The 25,738-nt window shown below is 44.5% G+C and overlaps 1 protein-coding gene across 1 annotated transcript in view; it reads right to left on the bottom strand.

The window, feature by feature from the left end:
- The window catches only part of LOC311223652 (carbonic anhydrase 12-like), a gene marked incomplete at both ends in the record, with an annotated part of 46,955 nt that overhangs the window by 20,574 nt on the left and 643 nt on the right, over positions 1-25,738 (bottom strand). The window contains 5 exons of the mRNA XM_084308425.1: positions 5,278-5,441; positions 5,922-6,000; positions 9,903-9,998; positions 10,401-10,549; positions 11,797-11,893. Of these exons, the coding sequence (XP_084164551.1) occupies positions 5,278-5,441; positions 5,922-6,000; positions 9,903-9,998; positions 10,401-10,549; positions 11,797-11,893 (585 nt within the window). The remainder of the gene's footprint in view (positions 1-5,277; positions 5,442-5,921; positions 6,001-9,902; positions 9,999-10,400; positions 10,550-11,796; positions 11,894-25,738) is intronic.

Raw genomic sequence — 25,738 nt, 5'->3', positions numbered from 1 at the left:
GAGTGGTGTTACGTTTGTAGCCCATGAAGGAGATGTCATGAGGGCAGTGCCTACGCAGGAGATAATGAATACAACATGAATCTTAGGAATTATATCTATGGTACACTAGTAAGGCAGCAGGAGATACTGGTAGGGTCCCTCCGGTTGTAGGCCAGCAAGGGGAGAGGATTTGTCGGTAACGAAAGTCTGGATCAACGGGGACTCAATACCCAGATAGCAAAAAATGAGTGAATCAACGTTGAAATAGGGTTCAGCAGAAATATTGAATCTATGTTGAAGCCTGACATCTAAATTATATAGATCGTTGTCTATGACCCTAACGTTGAATCAACGTTAGGTGTCAACCATAGCTGATACTATATCAATGTTGATTCAACCATCATCTAAATGGTAATATACATGCACATTTTAGTTGATTTTATATTGAATCAATGTTAGACATCAATGTTTATTCAACCATAATCTAAATGGTAATCTACATGCACATTTTAGTTGATTTTATATTGAATCAATGTTAGACATCAATGTTTATTCAACCATAATCTAAATGGTACTCTACTTGTACATTTGTAACTTGTACATCTACTTGTAACGTTAAGGAATCAATACTGATTAATGTACATTTTACATTAAAATATTGCTGCTGATATGTATACATCATAACATTACATGTTTTTTTCCTGCTGTTAAACACACTATTGTTAAATAAATAATAATAAAATTCTTATATGACCATATTTCCAAAAATGTGTGAACAAAAATGACAACATGGCTTTTAAAATGAAAATTTATTTTTTTCTAGGGTATCAGAACTTCCAGTGACTAAAACTTTACAAAAAACAAATAACAGACCTTATAACAGGCTTTCATTAACAATATAGCCACTGCCAGAATAGTGACACATATTGTGTGTGGTGAGCACACGCATTCATGCACAACGAAGACAAGATTGCAATCATTTTAACTATAAATTTATGAGCTCAAAGTATGAGCTCACTACTGACTGAAATGTCCAACAAAAAGCATCAATTGTCAAATAATATTGATCACATTAACTAGACTAGATGTTTGAGGAAATTAGAAAGGGAACAACTTAACCCTTGTGTCTGATCAGATTCGTATTTGTTTGATAACTTTGCAGTGATGAGCCAACATAATATGTGGCATAATCTTTTAATTATCTTGTATTTTTTTTTTTACTCTTCATAAATTGTTTATTCCACTTCAGCCCGATCATAACCACCACATATTATTTTTTTTGTCATATTTAACAACTCTTTTCAGAAAAGTGGGAGTATTTCATTACAAAAATAATATAAAAAATGGTTATGATCAGGGCTGAAGTTGAATAAAATATTTATGGAAAAGAAAGTGGGAAATTATTTCAACATAATCTTTTTATGGAGTTTTTCAATTTAGTCCCCTAATAAGAGTATAATACTTTAGTTTTCAGACACAAGGGTTAAATATAAACAATGGCATAGGATTTGAATTTAAACACAGTGGAGCTTAGATGATCTACAGTTGTCCACGACTTATCCTCCAAGGCATCTGCTATATAATAATCTTCAGATTTACTTAAGTGTTATTAGTAGGTTACAGCAGTAAGTGTTACAAAGGGTCAGATTAAACCGAATATATATATTTATTGCCTGAGATCCCATGTATAATATCTGCATATCGTTTGATATCCCCTGTATATTCCTTGTACAATATGCACTGAATATCCCTTTAGTCTAGCAGGACAGACCATAATATTCATTCCCCTATTGGAAGCGATCCCCTAGCGCCAGGTACTGAGTAAAGCCTTGCCCCCTCGAGCGGACTTGAAAGGTACCGACGAGATATGTCTGAACATGCCCGCTTTTCGCCCACGGCTACGAGACCTAGAGGCGACAGAAATGAGATAGGCACTATTTGTCCGCCGTGGATATAAATATGGCGCAAGAATACAGAACCCCCCTTGCAGTTCCTCTTCAGTTCGCCTTCAGTTCAGTCTGGTTCAGTTACCAAGTAAAGCCTTACCCACTACGTAACGTGAGGTATAGCAGGGCTCGTATCGCCCAAGATAGAATCGTGTTATCCTAAATACGTCTGTTTGTCGTATCGTTCTCTATATATTAGTAAACCTTCATTACGAGTCAAAGACCACGTGAAGGGGGTAATTGTGTGTCTATAATAGAGCACTTATTGCCGCGTGCTAATAGTACAGTAACGTCAAGTTCAGCCGTGCACTACCGCACCGGAGAGGATATCTACACCGGAGCAGCAGCAGCACCACGGAGGACTTACACCCCACCGGCAGTGCCACTCTCCGGGCAAGGATTATTATTCTTCAGTGCTTTGACTGTGGCGGCTGGAGCAGAACCGTCTGCCCCGCTGCTGCTGTGGGAACTACACCTGCCCGTGAGACCATCACTCAAGCCTGTCTCTGTCGTAACAGAGGCTCGACGGCTCTCATCTGTGCGGAGCGCACCCTGGGATCACCACTGTTTCCCCGCTGCTCCAAGGGACATCGCCCCCTTGAACCCTGGACTTGCATAGAGCTTTGGCCCCCTCTGCTGGCTTACAACCGGTAGTACACCCTTTCCCAGAAGATCCCTAGATAATCCTTAATATCCATTATTGATTTACCTGCACATTCTATTTGCCTTATAAGCGCATCTAAAGTGACCAAGTGATGTAACCTAATATCCCCTTTGTGTAATAAATATTGTAAACGAGTATTTTGAGTGGAAAACCTGTTATTGTGCGAGTGTCGTCATCTAGAATACCTTTGTACGGTGTTGGCCAGCAATGTACAAGTCGGTAGTGATTCAATGATATCAGTACTTGATTAATAAAGTCAGGGAATTGTACCCCTCAGTTACAGTAAGCATTAGTTTGCTCAGTCAATTATGGCCAATTCGTTTTATATTGTTTAATACAGTTAAATAAATAGATAAATGAAAAGCAATTTTTTTTGGATTACCCCCCCCCCCCCCCCCCCCCCCACTGTACCGAAAATAATACCGAACGTGTCTTCAAAACCGAGGTACGTACCGAACCGTGGATTTTGTGTACCGTTACACCCCTAATGTTTCTATAACTCTCTCCCATATAACTCTCTCCCATACCCTTAACACCAACCGCTGAAGTGCCCTTGAGCAAGGCACTAAACCCCCAACTGCTCCAGTGGAGTTGCTCAGTGGCCAACAGTGTCAGACTGTGGTTGTACTGGGGCCTAACAAAATTAATAGTTGGTTTCAGGTTGGTTGTCAGTTTGGCCATGGGTAGGTAGGGAATTTATTTTATTTTATTTTTTTATTTTATTCTTTCCCACGGCGACTATGGATAGGGAATTTCTTTATTTAATTAAAATGTTCACAACAACATGGATGCATGTACTCTGCCAGCATGTTTAATATCCATAATACTAAATGTTTGACTAAGATTTCTATGAAACTTTATTAAAAAAAAAAAAAAAACGTTTTTCTTTTTTTTTTATAATTTTTTCTAAAAACTCATCAAATATATTGGGTCGCACCTAAATCGGCAGGGTCGGTCGGCAACCTGAAACCAACTATTAATTTTGTTAGGCCTGGGCAGCTCCCAGGTGTGAATGGAACTCTGTGAATGTGAAGCAGGGCGTAGCTGAAAAAGAGCATCTGTGTTCAGCGAACCTACCCTGGGTAAATAAAGGTTAAAATTAAAAATAAAAAAAATAAACACTGCAAGAACAGGCTGAAGCATAAGTCATTCAAGTAGATGCCGTCCATGGAAGAACAGTGTCCAGGGTAATTCCTTGTACTGTATGAACCAGGGAAACAGTGTGCTGGGGTACCCCAAGTTTGACTCTGGTTCGCTTGACAATTAAGTTTGGGTCACTTCGGTTCCAAGAACAGGCTGAAGCAGCATATTCAAGTAGATGCCGTCCATGGAAGAACAGTGTCCATCAGGGTAATTCCTTGTACTGTATGAACCAGGGAAACAGTGTGTGCTGTGCTGGGGTAGCTGTGCTGTGCTGGGGTACCCTAAGTTTGACTCTGGTTCGCTTGACAATTAAGTTTGGGTCACTTCGGTTCCAAGAACAGGCTGAAGCAGCATAAGTCATTCAAGTAGATGCCAGGGTAATTCCTTGTACTGTATGAACCAGGGAAACAGTGTGTGTGTGCTGTGGTACCCTAAGTTTGACTCTGGTTCGCTTGACTTAAGTTTGGGTCACTTCAGTTCCTTGAGATGCCTCCCTCCCGGTCTGGCGCATAACGAAGCCACTTCTTGACAGTTTCGCTGTAGTCCTGGTCGGTCAGCTTGGGGTCAAACTGTCGAGCAGCAGCTGATAGACACAAAAATAAAAAAGGGAGGAAGAGAGGTGAGATGATGTACGATGATAAGAGCACCCCTCACTTCACACGAGTGCGATTTTTTTTAATCACTCAATTACTCACTCTGTAGGTCTACAGTAACAAGCTACAGTCAGCATCCAGTTAGACTGGACAAGAAAGAGAATTAAGCAATCGCCTAGCCTGACACCATCTAGGCAATACAATGTGTATCCATGCACTTCTAGATCTATCACAGTGTTTAGAGGGTCTATCACACCCTCTAAACACTGCTAGACCCTCTAAACACTGTGACAGACCCTCTAAACACTGTGACAGACCCGACAAACACTGTGACACCTCTAAACACTGATAGATCTATCAGTGTTTAGAGGGTGTGATAGACCCTCTAAACACTGTGATAGACCCTACAAACACTGATAGACCCTCTAAACACTGTGATAGACCCTCTAAACACTGTGATAGACCCTCTAAACACTGTGATAGATCTATCAGTGTTTAGAGGGTCTATCACAGTTTGTCGGGTCTATCACAGTGTTTGTTGAGTCTGTCACAGTGTTTAGAGGGTCTGTCACAGTGTTTAGAGGGTCTGTCACAGTGTTTAGAGGGTCTATCAGTGTTTAGAGGATCTATCAGTGTTTAGAGGGTCTATCAGTGTTTAGAGGGTCTGTCACAGTGTTTGTATCAGGGTGGGTGTCGTCTTAGTCTAGTGGTGAGAGCTGTGTTTGTTTCAGGGTGGGATGCTTAGTCAAGTGGTGAGAGCACTCAAACCACAACTACAATCATTGTTGGTTCGACTACCGGTCACTTTTTGACTTTTGCTGACTTATACAAGACGTATGAGGATATAACATAATGTACATTATGTACCTTTTTTCCTGTGGTCGATCATTTACATCTCTCTTGAGACTTGTGGTGCCAGCTAGCTAACATCTATGATGAAATGAAACCTCACCAAATCTTTGCTGATTTTGATCGAGTCCTTGAACACGGTCCAAACCACAGCCTCGTTGCAGGCGGGGGTGGTCAAGGAGCCCAGGTAGCGGTAGTACTTGGTACGATCCACTCCTTCTAGCAGATCGTCCAGCGAAAGGCCTGCTGGCAGGGACGCGTGCTGACCTGAAGACGAAGAGACACAGACACACTTTCTCAGAGACGAAGAGACACACGTCCTCAAAGAAGAAGAGACACAGACACACATCCTCAAAGAAGAGACACACATCCTCAGAAAAGAGACGCAGACACACATCCTCAGAGACACAGACCGGTTAACTGTCTGTCGTGTGATAGTGAAAGGGTTAACCGTCTGTAGTGTGATAGTGAAAGGGTTAACAAGTCTTAAAAAGTATTACGTTCATAATTCTCCATTTAAAGCCTTAAAAGGTCTTGGTTTAACTTGTTGAACCCTGCAGACAGTCAGCCTGATAGGAGATGATTTAACTTGTTGAACCTGCAGCCAGACAGGAGATGATTTAACTTGTTGAACCTACAGGCAGACTGATAGATGATTTAACTTGTTGAACCTGCAGCCAGACAGCCTGATAGGAGATGATTTAACTCTCGTTGGACAAGGCAACACATATCGAAACATCCTCTTACCTTTCAGCATGACGTTGCTCAGGTGGGAGGTCAAGGCGTTCCAACTGGCAGGTGAGTTAGTCGCATTTCCAGACATTTCCTGTCAAAACGCAGTCATGGTTTAGCGCTCGAGTCTATTGTACCCTGTTCTCTCACACACACACACTAAAGCTGTCCCCGAAGCCTGTTTTTGGGATTCGAACTTAGTCAGGGTTTTTCAAACGGACATTTGATCCTACGTTTTTAATTAAAAAAAAATCTTTAAAAAAAAATGTATTTCTTTTTTTATATATATAAATATCCTCAAACTAAATCCTCAATTTGAATAAAGTGAGTCTTTTTCTTTTATTAAATCAACTTTCTTTAATGAATATAATTCATCAGTTTTTAATACTATAATATTAGTGTAGCCTAATCTCTATCTGCAACTGTGAAGAAAAACCCCATTGGTTTAAACAGAATGAATAGACATAAACAATTAAAAATAATAGATTTATTTTTTTAATTAAAATGAAAATTTTCTAATGTTGATTTAGAATTTGAATGCCAACGTAATGAACGAAGGTCAGAACGTTCGAACGCCCAAACACACACACACACACACACATCCTCACCTCGTTGAAGAAGCCGAAGGCAGCCAGCCCGGCGGGGTCGGCGACGCCCAGCGACGTGTTCCCGCCGTAGGACGACTTGAGGTTCACGATGTGCATCTGAGGGGAAGCCATGCGGGGGTTAATGAACATCTGGGGCTCAAAACGCTCGCCTGCGCCCACTTCTTTGGACTCCTTTTTCAACGCACCTGCATCTTTTTTCTATTGTTTCAATGGTTTTATATGAACCTACAGGCAGACTGATAGGAGATGATTTAACTTGTTGAACCTGCAGCCAGACTGATAGGAGATGATTTAACTTGTTGAACCTGCAGCCAGACAGCCTGATAGGAGATGATTTAACTCTCGTTGGACAAGGCAACACATATCGAAACATCCTCTTACCTTTCAGCATGACGTTGCTCAGGTGGGAGGTCAAGGCGTTCCAACTGGCAGGTGAGTTAGTCGCATTTCCAGACATTTCCTGTCAAAACGCAGTCATGGTTTAGCGCTCGAGTCTATTGTACCCTGTTCTCTCACACACACACACTAAAGCTGTCCCCGAAGCCTGTTTTTGGGATTCGAACTTCGTCAGGGTTTTTCAAACGGACATTTGATCCTACGTTTTTAATTTTTAAAAAAATCTTTAAAAAAAAATGTATTTCTTTTTTTATATATATAAATATCCTCAAACTAAATCCTCAATTTGAATAAAGTGAGTCTTTTTCTTTTATTAAATCAACTTTCTTTAATGAATATAATTCATCAGTTTTTAATACTATAATATTAGTGTAGCCTAATCTCTATCTGCAACTGTGAAGAAAAACCCCATTGGTTTAAACAGAATGAATAGACATAAACAATTAAAAATAATAGATTTATTTTTTTAATTAAAAATGAAAATTTTCTAATGTTGATTTAGAATTTGAATGCCAACGTAATGAACGAAGGTCCGAACGTTCGAACGCCCAAACACACACACACACACACACATCCTCACCTCGTTGAAGAAGCCGAAGGCAGCCAGCCCGGCGGGGTCGGCGACGCCCAGCGACGTGTTCCCGCCGTAGGACGACTTGAGGTTCACGATGTGCATCTGAGGGGAAGCCATGCGGGGGTTAATGAACATCTGGGGCTCAAAACGCTCGCCTGCGCCCACTTCTTTGGACTCCTTTTTCAACGCACCTGCATCTTTTTTCTATTGTTTCAATGGTTTTATATGAACCTACAGGCAGACTGATAGGAGATGATTTAACTTGTTGAACCTGCAGCCAGACTGATAGGAGATGATGTAACTTGTTGAACCTGCAGCCAGACAGCCTGATAGGAGATGATTTAACTCTCGTTGGACAAGGCAACACATATCGAAACATCCTCTTACCTTTCAGCATGACTGTTGTGAAGGGCCAGATTAAACCGAATATATATATTTATTTATATATATATATTTAATTGTATTTGTATATTCTCTAATATTCCCTGATATCCCTTGTATATTCCTTGTACAATATGCATTGAATATCCATTCTAGCCTACTGAACATCCCATAATAGTCTCCATTCTACTATTGGTCGAGACCTTGGTGCCAGGCTGCCATACCCCTCAGACCCAGTTCAAACGTACCGCTCCACATGTACGAACAAGTCCTAGTTCCGCGTAGGAATCTGGCTACCGCACCACTAATGGGACTATTTGTTCATAGTGCGTATATATATTGCGCTACTAAAGTAGGACTTTCTTTTCAGTCCAGTTTCTTACCCTCCAATAGAGTCACAGACGTAAAGCCTCCCCGCGACGCCACGTGTGGGAGTAAGGCCAAGTTCGCCTACCATCGGTATTGAAACATCGTGTATATTAATATTTGAATAGTCATATTTGGCACTATATCGTCGAGTTGGACGTAGTCTATTAAGCTAATAATAGTCTGTTAATATATAGTGCTTCGTGCGGTGAGAATACTACCGTAGTCAGTACCCCATCGTTTCGGGCAGAGAACTGGCTGCTTATCCAGGGTGGTTGACCCCACGTGAAGCTGCACCCGAGGAGCCCCAGAGCCGACGAGCGAGTGGACCTGTATACCGGATTATTCTACCGACGACAGCCCGCCTTCCCAGGCACGGATTATGCTTTGTATACATTGATTATTCCATGGATAAAGACCCCCGACACTGCCGTGTGTTGGAACCCCCCCCCCTGGAGAGGACGCAAGGTGAGGAGATGCTCTGCAAGACGAGGTCGCTTCACGTCTCTCCTCCGTGGACCGGATGACGCCGGCCCACAAAGAGTCCACCTGCTTTCATCTGTGGTCCAAGGATCGCCGGCGCATTGAACGGCACTACAGTGGGTTCACCTGGGATACCCTTGGCCGGATGAGGCAGCCGGATTCTACCCCCCCCCCCCTTCCTACTCCTGTCGGCTTACAAGCGACCGGATTAACCCCCCCTAGTGTATCCAGTATATAATCATTGAAGTATCATTGCTTTTATTCCTTAACTATTCCAGGTCGTATATGTACCACCTGCGCCTTCAGAGATTGGACATTCTCTATTGATATACCGACGAATACTCTTGCCATAAAAGTGCATACTAATTTCCATTCATAAATGTGATTGATTTGATTAAGTGCTTGCTCTACACACCATCGCTGTGTAGAAATAAAGACCTATTTCTAATTCGTACATTTGTGTTGGATCCGTTTCATCTACGTGACAGTGTTCATCATAATATATTTATGCCGTGTACTGGGTGGCCGAATATTAAGTACAAAGGTAGTGGTAGTAAGTATCATATCTAGTAATACAGTCAGGGAATTGTACCCCTCAGTTACAATGACGTTGCTCAGGTGGGAGGTCAAGGCGTTCCAACTGGCAGGTGAGTTAGTCGCATTTCCAGACATTTCCTGTCAAAACGCAGTCATGGTTTAGCGCTCGAGTCTATTGTACCCTGTTCTCTCACACACACACACACACACTAAAGCTGTCCCGAAGCCTGTTTTTGGGATTCGAACTTCGTCAGGGTTTTTCAAACGGACATTTGATCCTACGTTTTTAATTAAAAAAAAATCTTTAAAAAAAAAAATTATTTCTTTTTTTATATATATAAATATCCTCAAACTAAATCCTCAATTTGAATAAAGTGAGTATTTTTCTTTTATTAAATCAACTTTCTTTAATGAATATAATTCATCAGTTTTTAATACTATAATATTAGTGTAGCCTAATCTCTATCTGCAACTGTGAAGAAAAACCCCATTGGTTTAAACAGAATGAATAGACATAAACAATTAAAAATAATAGATTTATTTTTTTAATTAAAAATGAAAATTTTCTAATGTTGATTTAGAATTTGAATGCCAACGTAATGAACGAAGGTCCGAACGTTCGAACACCCAAACACACACACACATCCTCACCTCGTTGAAGAAGCCGAAGGCAGCCAGCCCGGCGGGGTCGGCGACGCCCAGCGACGTGTTCCCGCCGTAGGACGACTTGAGGTTCACGATGTGCATCTGAGGGGAAGCCATGCGGGGGTTAATGAACATCTGGGGCTCAAAACGCTCGCCTGCGCCCACTTCTTTGGACTCCTTTTTCAACGCACCTGCATCTTTTTTTTATTGTTTCAATGGTTTTATATGTACAGTAAAGTACAGTACAAATGTCATTCAATCAATCACAGTGAAGGTGATTGATTGATTGAACATTTTATTAACAGATTGCAGAATGGGTACAATACAGTACGGCTCAATACACACAATTGTTAAGGGGATGCAGACCAGAGAAAGACTTTCGTCTTGTTTACATCAGGGTCCCCCATTTTGAATTCATAATGAATAAGTAAGGGTGCAATTAGCACCGTGCAATACATTCTTTGTGGATCTAGCCCCCAGTCTGATCCCTAGTCGAACCCGTACCTCCATGGCGTAGCGCTTGCCGTTCACCGTGTGCTCGGACCCCTTCACCTCAGAGCCGTTGCCCCAGTGCAGGTGGAACTGTAGGCTGTCGTAGGCCTCGGACAGACCCCCCCCGGACACCTGCACGCCACTCCTCAGAGTCACTTTGACTGGAAGACAAACAAACAGAGGGTGGGTTCAGCTACGTACCGCGACGCTACGGGTTCAAATCCTGGCTTATGACCTTTCGTCGAATTGTCATGGTGCACAATTCGTCTAACTAAACTGTCCCTCTATTCATAACTGCCCTCTATTCATAACTGCTAAACTGTCCTCTATTCATAACTGCTAAACTGTCCTCTATTTATAACTGCTATTTGCTAAACTTCTCCGAAGTTGCAGCTACTGCAGCTTTAATAATCCAAAACACAGAATAATGCATTGAGTTTTAAAGCACATTCTTGCATACAAAAAAATAAGTTATTCCAGAAAGCCACGGCACAAAACGTTGAATAATAAACTGAACAAGCATAACATGCACACAGAGTCAGACATGATGGGGTTGTACAAGAGCATGTGGATGAAAAACATCTCCATACAGGCCTACATGTCCCCGTCCTTAACCACCCCTAGGTCAGGGGTCTGGACTGGGAGAGAGGTCCTCTAGTCTAGGTCAGGGGTCTGGACTGGGAGAGAGGGCCTCTAGGTCAGGGGTCTGGACTGGGAGAGAGGTCCTCTAGGTCAGGGGTCTGGACTGGGAGAGAGGTCCTCTAGGTCAGGGGTCTGGACTGGGAGAGAGGTCCTCTAGGTCAGGGGTCTGGACTGGGAGAGAGGTCCTCTAGGACAGGGGTCTGGACTGGGAGAGAGGTCCTGGACAGGGGTCTGGACTGGGAGAGAGGTCCTGGACAGGGGTCTGGACTGGGAGAGAGGTCCTCTAGGACAGGGGTCTCCAGGGGGTCTTCTTGTTGGGATGGAGGTGATGCACTGAACACAAACTACACCCAGACTGACTGGAGACTCGAGTGAAAGGAATCCTGTTTCTCCTCAAACTAGAAACTCTTTACAAACAGTCTGGTGGCGTTGTTCTAAATGACTACTAATCATCCTGTTTATTTTTGTTCCTCTTTATGTGACTGAATACTATCGTTTATCAATACATGTTCCCTATAGTTTATCAATACAGGTCCCTATCCTTTCTCAATACAGGGTCCCTATCCTTTCTCAATACAGGGTCCCTATCCTTTCTCAATACAGGGTCCATATCCTTTCTCAATACAGGGTCCCTATCCTTTCCCAATACAGGGTCCCTATCCTTTCTCAATACAGGGTCCCTATCCTTTCTCAATACAGGGTCCCTATCCTTTCCCAATACAGGGTCCCTATCCTTTCTCAATACAGGGTCCCTATCATTGCTCACCTGTCTTGCCGGTGTTCTCGCTCTCGTACAGGGCAGAGGTGTTGCCGTAGTTGACGAAGGAGAAGGCAGTGAGGGCAGAGTCCTCGGTGGCATTAGCCTACACAATGTCGATGGGAGACTGTCTGGAACCATTGCAATGGTCTGGGGCGATAGTGGGCCAGTGGCTGTCACCTGGATACAAAATATAGTATAGTTTAGTAATACATAGATATTATATGATGGAGTGTTAAAAAAATTTTAAAGTGTCTAAAGTGAATGTTAAAAGTGAGTGTTTAAAGTAGAATGCGCCAACATTATGGGAAATTATCTTATCGTCTTCTCCAGAGTCAGACAAGAAGATAGATACCAGTTTCCTCTCTGTGCATTCAGTAGAAAGATATCCTGCTGAAAGCTAGCCTAGCTTAGCGCAATGAATGGAAACAGAACAGGCAAGCTAGCCTAGCTTAGCACAATGAATGGAAGCAGGTACAGACCAGCTAGCCTAGCTTAGCACAATGAATGGAAACAGAACAGGCCAGCTAGCCTAGCTTAGCACAATGAATGGAAGCAGATACAGACCAGCTAGCCTACTGTAGCACAATGAATGCAAGTGGATACAAACCAGCTAGCCTAGCTTAGCACAATGAATGGAAACAGAACAGGCCAGCTAGCCTAGCTTACTGTAGCACAATGAATGCAAGTGGATACAAACCAGCTAGCCTAGTTTACTGTAGCACAATGAATGCAAGTGGATACCCACCAGGGGATCATCCCTATGTTCCCCCGGTCCTATGTTCCCCGGGTTCTATGTTCCTCGCTTTGATTGATTATAATATGACACTCATAGCAGAATTAGTTATCAATAACCTACCTGTATAAATGTTAAAAGTTGTTGCAAATATTTGTTTTCCCTCATAAATATACCACTATATACATTAATTTCTTATATTAGTTTTAAAATGACCATTTAACAGTTTAACAGTGCTCTGAAAATGCTCTGAGAACATGCGGTCATCATTCACTGTTTTAAGCACAAACACATTAGGGAGGGAGGGAGAGAGACAGGCCCGGCCTGTATGCCTGCACCCTGCCATGTTGGTTTACCATGACTTTTTAGCAAGCAAGGTAGCAGCAATGCTAAGCTAACTGATTGTGCCAGTGTATCCTGTTAAAGAATACATCATAAGCCACATTTTGAAACGTTACTGACGTTAGCCTACATAAAATGTATAACAGTATATACAACAGGTGGATATCACTAAACACCAAAATCAAGAAACAATCATAGCTAACTGCTAACGCTACTAGCTAAATTAGCTTCAGCTAGCAGGCATGAATAACTGTTAATATAATATTCTCTACCATGTAAAAACGAACACGGCACTACTCCGCTGGCGTTTGCAATCGAAAGCATACATACAACATACAACATACAACATACAACATAATCGACATTATTGCCATGCAGTACTCACCGATGCAGAGAGACATGAGGTAGCAGCCAGGAAGCTGCCGCACAGGTGCATTCTGGGAGGCGGGGCAGCACAAGTGCAGTGCAGTCTGGGTGATGAGACAATGACGACAGCATGTTGAGCAGCATCCGTTGATTCAACATTTATTAGATATTGGCATTTCAATCATTAAAATGCAACCACAAAACAATATTGATTCAATGATATGTTTTCAACATTAGTCAATTGCTTTAAAGGTTAATGGGTGATTCAACATCAATCGTCGACCTTAACCAAAAATCAAGCATTGTGACCATAAATCAACATTGAATTAACACCTTTTGCTATCTGGGTAAGCTCCTGCTACGGGAGACGGTACATTACTCCCTTGATCAGCAGACGAAAGCAGCAGCTATTCTCCGGTATGCGGTGCAGCATGGAAGAAAGCTAGCCAGCCTCGGGCGTCCTAGAGGCGGGCTCGACGATGCTCCTCACAGGGTAAATCCCACACAATTGTGGGTGTAGACGATTCTCCGCTCCATCAGTTACAGGACCAAAGCAAATATAATCCAGCCGAAAAGGGCTATGTAGTCGTCGGGTAGGTTATCTAGTGTACATGTCCACACGGTCCTCGTCTAGGGCTCCTCGGGTGAAGGCGCCAGGTTAAGCTGCCCAGCCTGGATAAGCACACTAGCTGGTACGAGGAGACGTTGGTGATGCTGGTCACTGTAGAACGGTAGCCGCACGATACACTATACATAAATAGACTATTACTGAATTAATAGAATAGGTCGAACTCGACGGTACAGCGTTAAACTCTGATACTTCAGCTATCAATTCGCACACGGTCTCAATGCTCTATTTGGGGCCAAACGGGCCCTACTTCACCGCACGTTGTATCGTGGGTGAGGCTTCACTTGGGTAACTCGAACTAGGTTAACTAACTGCTGTATCCACCTGCGCCGTATTTATACGTTAGGTGAACAAACTAGTACCAGCCTTATTCCTGTCTCGTATTCTTGCGCAGAGCCGTTCATGTGCAGGCATGTCTTTGGCGGTGACTTTGAACTCGGCCTTGGGGGTATGGCAGTGGCGCCTAAGGGACCGCTGTCCAATAGGAGAACGAAATATTATGGTCTGTACTAGGTTAAAGGGATATCCCGTGTATATGTACAAAGAATACACAAGGGATATCAGACGATATACAAATATTATGCAATATATATATATCAATAAATATATATATTCGGTTTAATCTGATCCTTCGTAACAGCCGCCTCCTAATTAGTCCCACCTAATTAGATAAGCAGAGACAGATTAACCGCACTGTCCACTACTCAATGTCCGTTGTGAGGGTAGGGCAGTTCACAAAGTCAGTGGGTCATGGTCGTCATTAAGCGAGTCGGGGGGCCTTGGCAACTCTATCAGCCTCGCCACGGGTCAGGTGTATGTCCGCCCCTGGCCGAGCACTTCTGCCGCTCTGACCTTTCCGTCGGCACCAGTGATCACTTTGCTTACGCGGCCGGCCGGCCACGCAGTTCGGGGTAGTGACTGGTCTATGATCATGACGGCTGGACGGGATGAAGGGGGGCTTAGGAGGAAGCGGGCCTGAGACTGCTTTGATCTGTGCTTGGCTGCGCCTCCACCTCCTCCGTCTGTTTCTCTTGTTTGCTCTGTACCCCGTCTGAGGAGGGGCCGGTTCCGGCCGCCCCGTCAAGGAGTCGCTTGGGGTGCTGGGTTCGAGGTCAACTACGTCTGAAGCGCAGCTGAGGGGGGTGGAGTTCCGAACTCCCTCTTGTGCCCACGGTTCTCTCACAGGCCTCTCGCTTAATGTCAATAGCCTCTCAACAGGCTGTACGAGGGAGTGGCCGGTGTTGCTCGCCTTTGTGTGTAGGCAGCGTGTAGACGTGGGTTGACTGTCAAGTCCGTAGAGGGGGCCCTGGAGCGTCCACCCCAGTCGGGTCTGAACCGCGACTGGGCATCCTTTGGGTCCGATGTGGGCCGCCTCAATTGGGAGAATGAGGTCCGCGTGGTCGGAGCCGATGAGCAGGGTCGGTGTGGCGCCGTCGATAAGCGGTATAGGTAGTTGACGTAGGTGCACATACTTGGCCATCAGCTGTGGGATGGGGTAGGTGTACTGTGATAGGCCTATGTCGTGGCTGGTGAAGACGTTGGTTATACTATACTGCTTCTCGGGCTGGTCCACCGCTGCTATCTTGAAGGAGACCTTTTCACCTTTTATGGTCTTCTGGTCCTTTCTGATGGTGCGTATTGTCATGGTACCTTTGGCACCCCGCAGGCCCAACTGGGCTGCTGCGGAAGCGAGGAGGAGAGTCTTTTCAGACCCATCGTCCAGGACGGCGTAAGTGTCCAGGACCTTGTCCTCGTAGCTCAGGAGCACTCTGACCACTTTGATGAGCACTCGGGGGGTCCCGCTATGCTGGTCAATGTGGAGCACTCCTGTGCTTTGGATCGTCTGGGGTGGTGCCGACTCGCGGTCGTCCGAGTAGCACCGTGACTCCCAGTGTCTGCTGTAGCAGTCGGAACAGTTGGGAGCGGTCTGGTGGATCTTCGGTACTGGTGCCACCGCCTCGGCATGGTACATTACCGCGACGGGCCCACTCTGTTGTCCTGGCTGACGCCTGTTGATGTCATGCAGGACCTCCAAGTGGGCGCCGCCGCACCTGCCGCACTTCTTCTTCAAGCGGCACGCAGCTGCCATGTGGCTGCGCGCGCAGCGGAAGCAGCGGCGGTGGTCCTTGATCCACTGACTCACCTCATCCGTGGTCAGCTTCTTGAAATCGTCGCATTGATACAGCCGATGTTCCTCTTCACAGTACTGGCATTCAATCTTCCACTCCTCTTTCGTCGAGGGGGTGTTGTGGTTCTTGTGCTGCGGTACTGATTCGGCTTGGTGCATAACGGTCACCGACCGGCGGTTATCATTTAATCCCCGAGGTCCTGGTCTTGGGCTTGGTCCACTCCATACGAACGTGTCCAGTCGTAAGCTGCTGACCTCCCTGGCGAGGAACTCAGACAGGTCTAGGAGGGATGCCTCTGGGCCGTTGGGGTTACGGTGGTCTCTCTGCCGCCGAAAGCGCTCTTGTCGGGCGGGAGGGAGCTTCTCTAATATCCTCTCTACATTAGAGTTAGCGTACAGTTCATAGATCCCTTTTTCCTTTTGGGACCCCAGCATCCCTACCAGGGACTGTACCTTGATAGAGAGGTCATCTAATGCTCTGTTGTCTCTGGCTGGGGGGAGACGGTCAATGTCTCTTATCTCCTGTATCACGTAGTCCCATATGCGTCCATAACGTTGGTCGAGGGCTACTAGAGCCGCGGTGTATGGGGTAGTAGAGTTGGAATATGCCAGCGCTATATTGTGCGCTCTGGGCACCTTCAGGTGCTTGAGTAGGATAGCATACTTGTACGTTTCATCCGGTACATCGGACATCATTGTCTCTAAGCACATTCGTAGCTCTGTGTACTGTGCTCTGTTCTCGTGTGTGAAGTCCGGGAACGTCAGTGTGCCAAGGTACGATGCCATGGATGGCTGGCACATCGGTGAGCGTTGGGGGAGAGGCCTCCTGGGCGAGTCTCCCTGTGCGTGTCGTCTTGGGCTGGTACTTGGTGGGTACCGAAGGTCGGGTACCCAGGTGCTGTTCCTCGGTGCTGACGGTGCGTCAAACTCACCCGTGAGTTGAGTCGGGGTTTGTATTGCAGTGCCTCGGGGGTGACGTCTGGGTTGTACTGGACCTCCTGGTCCAGAGTACGTTGCTGCTGGTCGGCTTGACATTCCTCCTCTTCCTCCTCCTCTTCCTCTGCTAGGTCCTGGAGTCTTCTGTTCAGTCTCTCGGCGTGGTCCGGTTCTTCCCGGTTGCTGGGTCTCGTATGGACCGGCCGGGGAGGGGGTTCGGAGACGTGGACAGGATCCTCCTGTTGGCGGGGTCCCGGGTCGCTTGGTCGGGTAGGGGAATGTGTCCTAGACCCTTGTCGTGATGATCTCCGGGAGCTCCGTGCGGATTGAGGGGGTGTCGCCATGGCAATCAATTTGTCCATCAGCTGCGCCTGCAGCCGGTCGCGCTCTGCCTCGCGCTGGGCATGGGCGGCTTCGCGCACTGCTTCACGCTGGGCATTGGCGGCGTCGCGCTGCGCATCGGCGCGGCTTCTTTCGATGTTCTCTTCTGTCTGAAGGCGTCTGGTCTCCAGTCTTATGCGGTCGTCTTCACTCCTTTGTTGCGCCTGGAAGCGCTCTCGCTCGGTTGCAGAATGTTCGCGTTCACTGAGGGCTTGCGCTTGGAGTTGCGCGTGAAGGCGCTCTCGTTCGTCTGCAGCTTGTTCGCGCTCGCTCGTCTGTTGCGCTTGGAGTCGATCGCGTTCACCCTGAAGTCGATCGCGTTCGGTGGAGGCTGCCAGGGTGGCGATGAGTGCCTGCGCCAGCATCTTGTCCGCTTCGCTGGGGGAAGACACAGGCGGAGGTGATCGGCTTCTGGCAGTGCTTGTTGGAGATCCGTTCTCCTGTCGCGCTTCGAGGAGATCCATCTCCTGGGAGTGCGTCTCTTCTGGTAGTGGGTCGGGTTCCGTCCCTGGAGCGCTTTCTTTATCCTGGAGCTCTCCGGGGACTACCTCGTTGGCGTCGGCGGGGGGTAAAGTCATGTCATGTCCCTCCTGGTCCCCCCCGTGAGCTTGGTCAGTTACGTTAGAACCCACTAGGGTCTCTACTGGCGGGGTCGCCTGGTCGTTAGGGTTTGGCATACTTTTACTATCCGCTTTAGTTATTTTATCCGTATTTAACTTCTTTTTAAAGCTAGGTATTGGACTGACAACGTATGCCTCTAGATAAGGAGGTGGCTGCCGTCTGCGCTGCAGGCGTTCTAGCTCGGGAGAACCGTTTGTGGAGTGTTCATCATCGGCCATGTTAATATTAATATTATATTAATATTACGCTAATTACTATCTCCGGCTCGAAGGACCAATTGTAACTGAGGGGTACAATTCCCTGACTGTATTAATAAGTATGGTATCATTAAACCACTACTGTCTTATGTACATTACTACTGGCCATACAGTACACAGGTATATGATATGAACACTTCCACAATGACACGGTTCCACACAAAACTGTGTTATAATAATATTTATTAGCAGCAATGATAGTATATAACAATACTTTACGTAGGGTCGCGCTTATAAGGCGAAAGAATGTGCGTGAGTAAATCAATAACGTAAGTCCATTCTCATATTACGCAGGAGATAATGAATACAACCTGAATCTTAGGAATTATATCTATGGTACACTAGTAAGGCAGCGGGAGATACTGGTAGGGTCCCTCCGGTTGTAGGCCAGCAAGGGGAGAGGATTTGTCGGTAACGAAAGTCTGGATCAACGGGGACTCAATAAGCTCCTGCTACGGGAGACGGTACATTACTCCCTTGATCAGCAGACGAAAGCAGCAGCTATTCTCCGGTATGCGGTGCAGCATGGAAGAAAGCTAGCCAGCCTCGGGCGTCCTAGAGGCGGGCTCGACGATGCTCCTCACAGGGTAAATCCCACACAATTGTGGGTGTAGACGATTCTCCGCTCCATCAGTTACAGGACCAAAGCAAATATAATCCAGCCGAAAAGGGCTATGTAGTCGTCGGGTAGGTTATCTAGTGTACATGTCCACACGGTCCTCGTCTAGGGCTCCTCGGGTGAAGGCGCCAGGTTAAGCTGCCCAGCCTGGATAAGCACACTAGCTGGTACGAGGAGACGTTGGTGATGCTGGTCACTGTAGAACGGTAGCCGCACGATACACTATACATAAATAGACTATTACTGAATTAATAGAATAGGTCGAACTCGACGGTACAGCGTTAAACTCTGATACTTCAGCTATCAATTCGCACGCGGTCTCAATGCTCTATTTGGGGCCAAACGGGCCCTACTTCACCGCACGTTGTATCGTGGGTGAGGCTTCACTTGGGTAACTTGAACTAGGTTAACTAACTGCTGTATCCACCTGCGCCGTATTTATACGTTAGGTGAACAAACTAGTACCAGCCTTATTCCTGTCTCGTATTCTTGCGCAGAGCCGTTCATGTGCAGGCATGTCTTTGGCGGTGACTTTGAACTCGGCCTTGGGGGTATGGCAGTGGCGCCTAAGGGACCGCTGTCCAATAGGAGAACGAAATATTATGGTCTGTACTAGGTTAAAGGGATATTCCGTGTATATGTACAAAGAATACACAAGGGATATCAGACGATATACAAATATTATGCAATATATATCAATCAATAAATATATATATTCGGTTTAATCTGATCCTTCGTAACAGTTTTTGTGCAGTTTTTTGATAACTTTGTTTTTATAAATAGGTTAACTATGTGACGCTGGATATCGTCTAGATACTTTATTTTAATGTTTCGCTACATCTGATATAAGGGGGGTTTGGTCGGTTTTATTTTGACCATTGAACGTCCACTAAGGCTGGGGAGATAAACGTTAGCTCTGTTTAAATGATCTATGATTTTTATGCAGGTCATTGTGTCGAGCCATGACTTGGCTTAATACCTCTGTGGGTCCGTGAAGGTTTTTTTTCCCTTTTTTTATGTTTTCTCCGTGTGTGTACATGTTTGTATTGGACTTCGAGATCCATTGACGTTTCAGACACGTTCTGGCGGTCACTCACTCGACATATAGTGATTTCCACCGCCAGCTTCATCATCTGCTGTTGCTGTTGTTGACATATTGGAGGCTTCGGCTAGACATATACTAAAATTGGAACAATACAGAAGATGCTAGAATGTCAGACGAGCTGTTGCACAGCGCCCTCTCCTGACACGATGGACTAAGTGCACTTTTACTAAAATGGAATGTTCTGTAACTTTTACATACGTTCTGTTAACCACACACACGGCATAGGTCACCATCGAAAGAAACAACAGTCTTCACAGCGGAATATCGCCCTCCCCTGGCCTGGTGGACGTACTGCACACACGTATTATAACCCCTCCTTCTTTTCTTTTGCAATAATTCCAATGCCTTTTCTTTCTATTTCTTCTGCATGTTTAAACTTAGCCATGTTCTTATAAGGTTTAAGTGAATGTACTCTACTTTTTGAGGCATTTTTATTTTTTTATCTCCTTTTTATTTTTAACAGGAGAGTGGCTAGCAGCCACTGAGAGAATAATCTACTTATGGTAGATTTTATCGTTTTAGACCCTAAGGCAAATTGCATAGGGGAGTTATGGTTGATTTGCTCGATATGGGGATACTGGTTAAGTATTTTAAAGGGTGGGAGGCGGGCGGGAATAGGGGATTATATGTCTTTTTATTTTATATGTTTGTTTTTATGCTCAAGCTCGGATCTCAACAGGACCTTAACAGTTGGATATATATCTATTATGAAATGCTACTCCAGACGAATTACACACAGGCATACTGCAACCTGTTTAGACTATGACTAATTTAAATATCTGGATGAAAAGACAACAGGTTGATGTGGCTCTTTTAAGTGAAACGCATCTTTTATTGGCTGACAATGTAAAGCTGGCGGATAAAGTATATCAAAACATAAGCTACTCCTCCTTTGGCACCAAATCCCGTGGTGTAGCTATAGTAGTGAAACGGAAGTTGAATATTAAATTGTTGGACGTATGGTCTGATGCAGATGGTCGAGTAACTATTGCTAAAATAGATTACTGTAACAGGAAAATTGCTTTGGTAGCGGCTTACGCCCCTAATGTTTATGATGCTAACTTCTACGCTTCACTCACTAGAGCGATGCTAGATCTCCCTGAGTATTCATTTATAATTGGTGCGGATTTTAATGCCATCTGGGATCCCTCGATTGATAAATCTAGTCTCACCACATCCTATGACCAGAGACAGGCCTCTACGGCACTACAGGCCTGGTCCAAGGATACACGAGTAAATGGTTTGTGGCGATCGCTCAATCCAACGGCGCGAGAGTATTCCTTTTTCTCAGCAAGACACAGGACATTTTCTAGAATAGATTATGTTTTTGCATCCCCTAGACTATTTGATAGCTTTGTCGTTGAATTGGGGCCCATTGCACTGTCAGACCACAATTATTTACTCCTAAAGGGCTCATTCAGTAGAATGACATCCCGAGCCCCAAGATGGCTCTTTAACGCGACACTGTTGAAAACTAAATGTGGTGCTAAAGCAATGTCCAAACATGAGACAATTCAAACTGATGTATAAGGAAATTATGTTCACAAGGTACAGGGATGAGGAAGGGACTTGATATTCACGGGTGTTTACATTTTTATTTTGTTTTCTATTTTATTTTGTTTTATACATATATAGTTTTTGTTTTTTGTTTTGCATATATATATATTTTTTTTTTTTTTTTTTTTATGTTTAAAATAGTACACTCATTTGAGTAGTGGAAAAGGGGTAGGATTAAATAAGTGTATACTTCTTCCTACTCCTTTTCGAACATGCAGATTGAGTTGTTTTGCTTTTTTGTTATTGTTTGTTGTATTCATTGCATGTTCGAAATAAAGACTTCAAATCAAATCAAAAATCAAAAACCTGCAATTTAAAAATAAACTCATTGAATTCCTGCAGTTTAATGTGGGTTCGGTACAAGACCCCAGAACTTTATGGATATCGGTAAAGGGTTTTATCAAGGATAACACTACTATCTTTGCCTCCAACCTCCGCAAGAAACATATATCCAAATTGGTAGAACTGGAAGTGCTTCACTCTTCATTGTTCTCCTCTTTACAACGCAACTACTTGTGTCGACTGGAGTCTCAAATTAAAGTGTTGAAAAAGGAGATTAACTCCATCTTGAGACAACAATCTGAATTTCAAATACGCAGAACAAGACAACATTATTACTTTCATGGCTCTAAACCTAGTCACCTACTAGCTATGAAGATACGATCCAGTGAACAATTTGCTGATATCCCTGCCATTAAGGACCAACAGGGAATGGTTATTACAGACCCCAAAAAAATCAACAAGACTTTTCGTACGTTTTACTCTAACCTGTACAAGTCAGAAGTGATCTTCGATCATAATAAACTGGATAAATTCCTTGATCAAATTAACTTACCTCAACTTTCAGAGGAAGACGCTAAACAGTTAGATGCACCTATTACACTAGAGGAACTTAGGGAGGCTATTTCTGACTTGCAAAGTGGTAAGGCCCCTGGCTGGGATGGCATTCCACCCGAACTGTACCTCTCATGTTGGGATGTAATTGGACCCCTATTACTTGATATGATTCTACACTCAGTCAAAGAGGGGAACTTCTCCAGGGATGTCAATATGGCACTCATATCTGTCCTACTTAAGAAAGATAAAGACCCCACCGAATGCTGTAGTTATAGACCCTTAAGCCTCCTTGGAACCGATCTCAAGCTGTACGCTTCATAAGAGGCCGCCTGATCACGGATAATATTAGACAGTTACTGCATGTGATAGATTCCAGCAAGGATGCCGCACCTCCTACAGCTGTATTATCCTTAGATGCGATGAAGGCCTTTGACAGGTTGGAATGGTCTTATTTATGGGCAGTACATAGAAGGATGGGGTTAGGAGATGGGTTCATTCATATGATCAAAGTACTATATACAGATCCATCGGCCATGATTTGAACAGGTCAATTCTGCTCCCCACACTTCCCTGTGTTGCGCTCGTCCAGACAGAGTTGTCCTCTTAGTCTCGGACTATTTGCTCTATCCCTAGAACCTTTAGCACAGTACATAAGACAATCCCAGTCCATAGCGCCGATCTCAATTAAGGGCACACAGCATCACATTAGCTTATATGCAGACGATGTAATATTGTTCATGCAAAACCCTACCACCTCCCTACCTCATCTTCTCAAAGTAATAGATGATTTTGGCAATCTATCAGGATTTAAGATAAACCGGCCTTCCTTCCACTTAATATGACTGCGAAGGCTACCACCCTCCCAGCAAATATACCCATGGTAGAACACTTTAGATGCCTTGGAGTTGAAATATTCCCCACTATAAGCCAAACGGTGAAGTATAATTACTCCGGATTGCTAGATAGGATCACAAATGACTTCGGCAGGTGGTCAAAATAAAAAAACTCATTACAGGCCCGAGCGTCAATAGTTAAGATGAATGTTTTACCCAGAATTAACTTCTTCAGCTCGATGTTGCCGTTAACCCCCCCCCCCCCCCCCCCCATTGGTTACTGGCAAAAACTACACTCCGCTGCATATAAATTTATTTGGAACAACAAACGTCCACGAATAAAAAGATCCACTGCACAGAGAAATAAAGCCGACGGGGTTTAGCCTTTCCAGACTTCAACTATTACTTTAAAGCGTTCTCTTTAAGACCACTGATCACCTGGTTTGATTCTCAAGCATCGGTATCCTGGAGACCATTAGAGGAGAACATAGTGGCACCACATAGACTGCAGGATATAGTGTACACCAACTTATCAATTAAGCAATGCAACTTGAGATTTGGCCCTCTTATTACACATGTGATCCGGATATGGCGTGACACACGGAAAAAGTGTACTAACCACCATAAAAGGGCACAGGCATTCTCCCCTATTTAATAACAATTTACTCCTTATTGCACAACAACCTATCAGATATCCTAGATGGGAAAAGAAAGGCATACACACATTGGGGGATATCTTCGATGACCATGGTTTCCACAGTTATCAAGATATATTCAACAAATTTAACCTCACCAGTTCCACTTATCTTTTCTATCTACAAATAAGAGCAGCTTTGAGGGCTCACGGAGTCCCATTAAATATTCCACTTGAGCACCACAGATTTCACAAATTCTTTTATGACAAGGAGACGTCGAGAGGCTTCGTCTCTGACTTTTATCGCCACTTACTTACGTCCTCATGAGGTCCTTCCCCTAGACTCGGTTTGGAGGAAGGATATCCCAAACCTGGAAGTAGATTTTGATTGGGATGCAGTCTGGGAAAACGTTCGGCTATCATCACGCAACCCAGATCACCAACAGATTCATCTTAATTTTGTTCATAGGACTTACCTGACTCCTGACGTTTGCACCTAATGTTCAAACGGTGCTATTGGTACATATATGCATATGTATTGGGAATGCCCTCCTGTTAAGATTTTCTGGGAAAAAGTAACCACTCAATTATCAGAATTTTTATCTCTGACCATACATACCTACACTGCCTTCTGTATTGTTGTTGAATGATGTTTCTCAGTTATCGACCTCTGTACATGTAAAGAGACTAATTTTGGCCGATCTTACGGCTGCCAAAAAGTTGATAGCGTCACGCTGGATTCAACCGGATAAAATGTGCCGGAAGGTATGGGTTCTTACCTATCTCGATGTGATTTATCTAGAGATATCCACTGCACGAATTTTAGGTGTTAATGAAGCCAGCATAGCAGTCTGGGTAGCTGTGGTGGAGAAGATAAAGGGAAGCATATACATTTGTAATTTTCTGATGTTAAATGAAATAGTGGATGTATAGTCCAAGTGGGGGTCCTGAGGGGGGGGGGGGGGGGGGAGGGGAAGGAAAGAGCGAGGAAGAGCGAGCAAGAGCCCATGTATTGTATTTATTATTTTTATGTCTTTTAATCTACATTCATTCTGATTGAATTACTGGACTGTCATTATTGTTATTATTTCTGTTATTGTCCTGTGATTTATCATTGATTATTACTGTTACTGTATTGTTTGTCTAGTTTCATGTTAAAAAAGGGAAAATAAAAAACATTTGTTAAAAAAAAGAACACAGAAACACCATAAAGTCCAAAAATCTTTAAATAAATGCAACACTCCCAGACATACCCCACGCGAAGGTAAGGAAAAACTCACTAAAACCTATCAATAGGAAAAAATGCACCACAGGCAATGTGGAGGAGGAGAGAAACCTTAGAAGGGCCGTTCAAGGGGGGATCTCCCTTCTTAGATGTCGCTGATAGTAGTGTTGCAATAAAACAGGCTAAACAGTTGGTAAGCATGCAATCATATGCGTAATGAGACACAGATAAGTGCATGCAATAGCAACTGAACATTTTGAAAGATAAATAGAGCTGATGGCGGATCTATTTTAGGCAAGGGGGCAGCGCAGAGAGGGTCGCATCCTCACGGTCATCATCACGGGACGTCCAACACTCCGGTCATCACTACGAGACAGCCGAGGGGGAGACGGGACAGGCGTTAGAGAGTTTGCGTGATTGTGATGGGCGGACATAGCAGTAGATACAAGTGGTAAGCATATATGTGAATAGAATGGATATACTGTATGTAGTAAGCATATTATGTGAATAGATTAGAAGTACTTAACCCAAGGCGGTTAGGTGGCCGAGCGGAGATTGCGTTCGTCGCCAGCCCCGGAGCTGAGCTGGATTTGCCTGTTCGAATCCAGCTCACAGCTCCGGGGTTGTCACCAGCTTGGCTGGCCGTCTGCACTGATACAATTGGCTGTATCAGAGGGTGGGAGAAGCTGGCGGGGTGGGTCCGGGTCGTTGTAAACAGCGACTCCTACAGTTCGGTCGGGGCGCCT

Source organism: Notolepis coatsorum (assembly GCF_963971535.1).
Source record: "Notolepis coatsorum genome assembly, chromosome: 1".
NCBI lineage: Eukaryota > Metazoa > Chordata > Actinopteri > Aulopiformes > Paralepididae > Notolepis > Notolepis coatsorum.
This window is presented reverse-complemented; position numbering and strand designations above follow the sequence as displayed.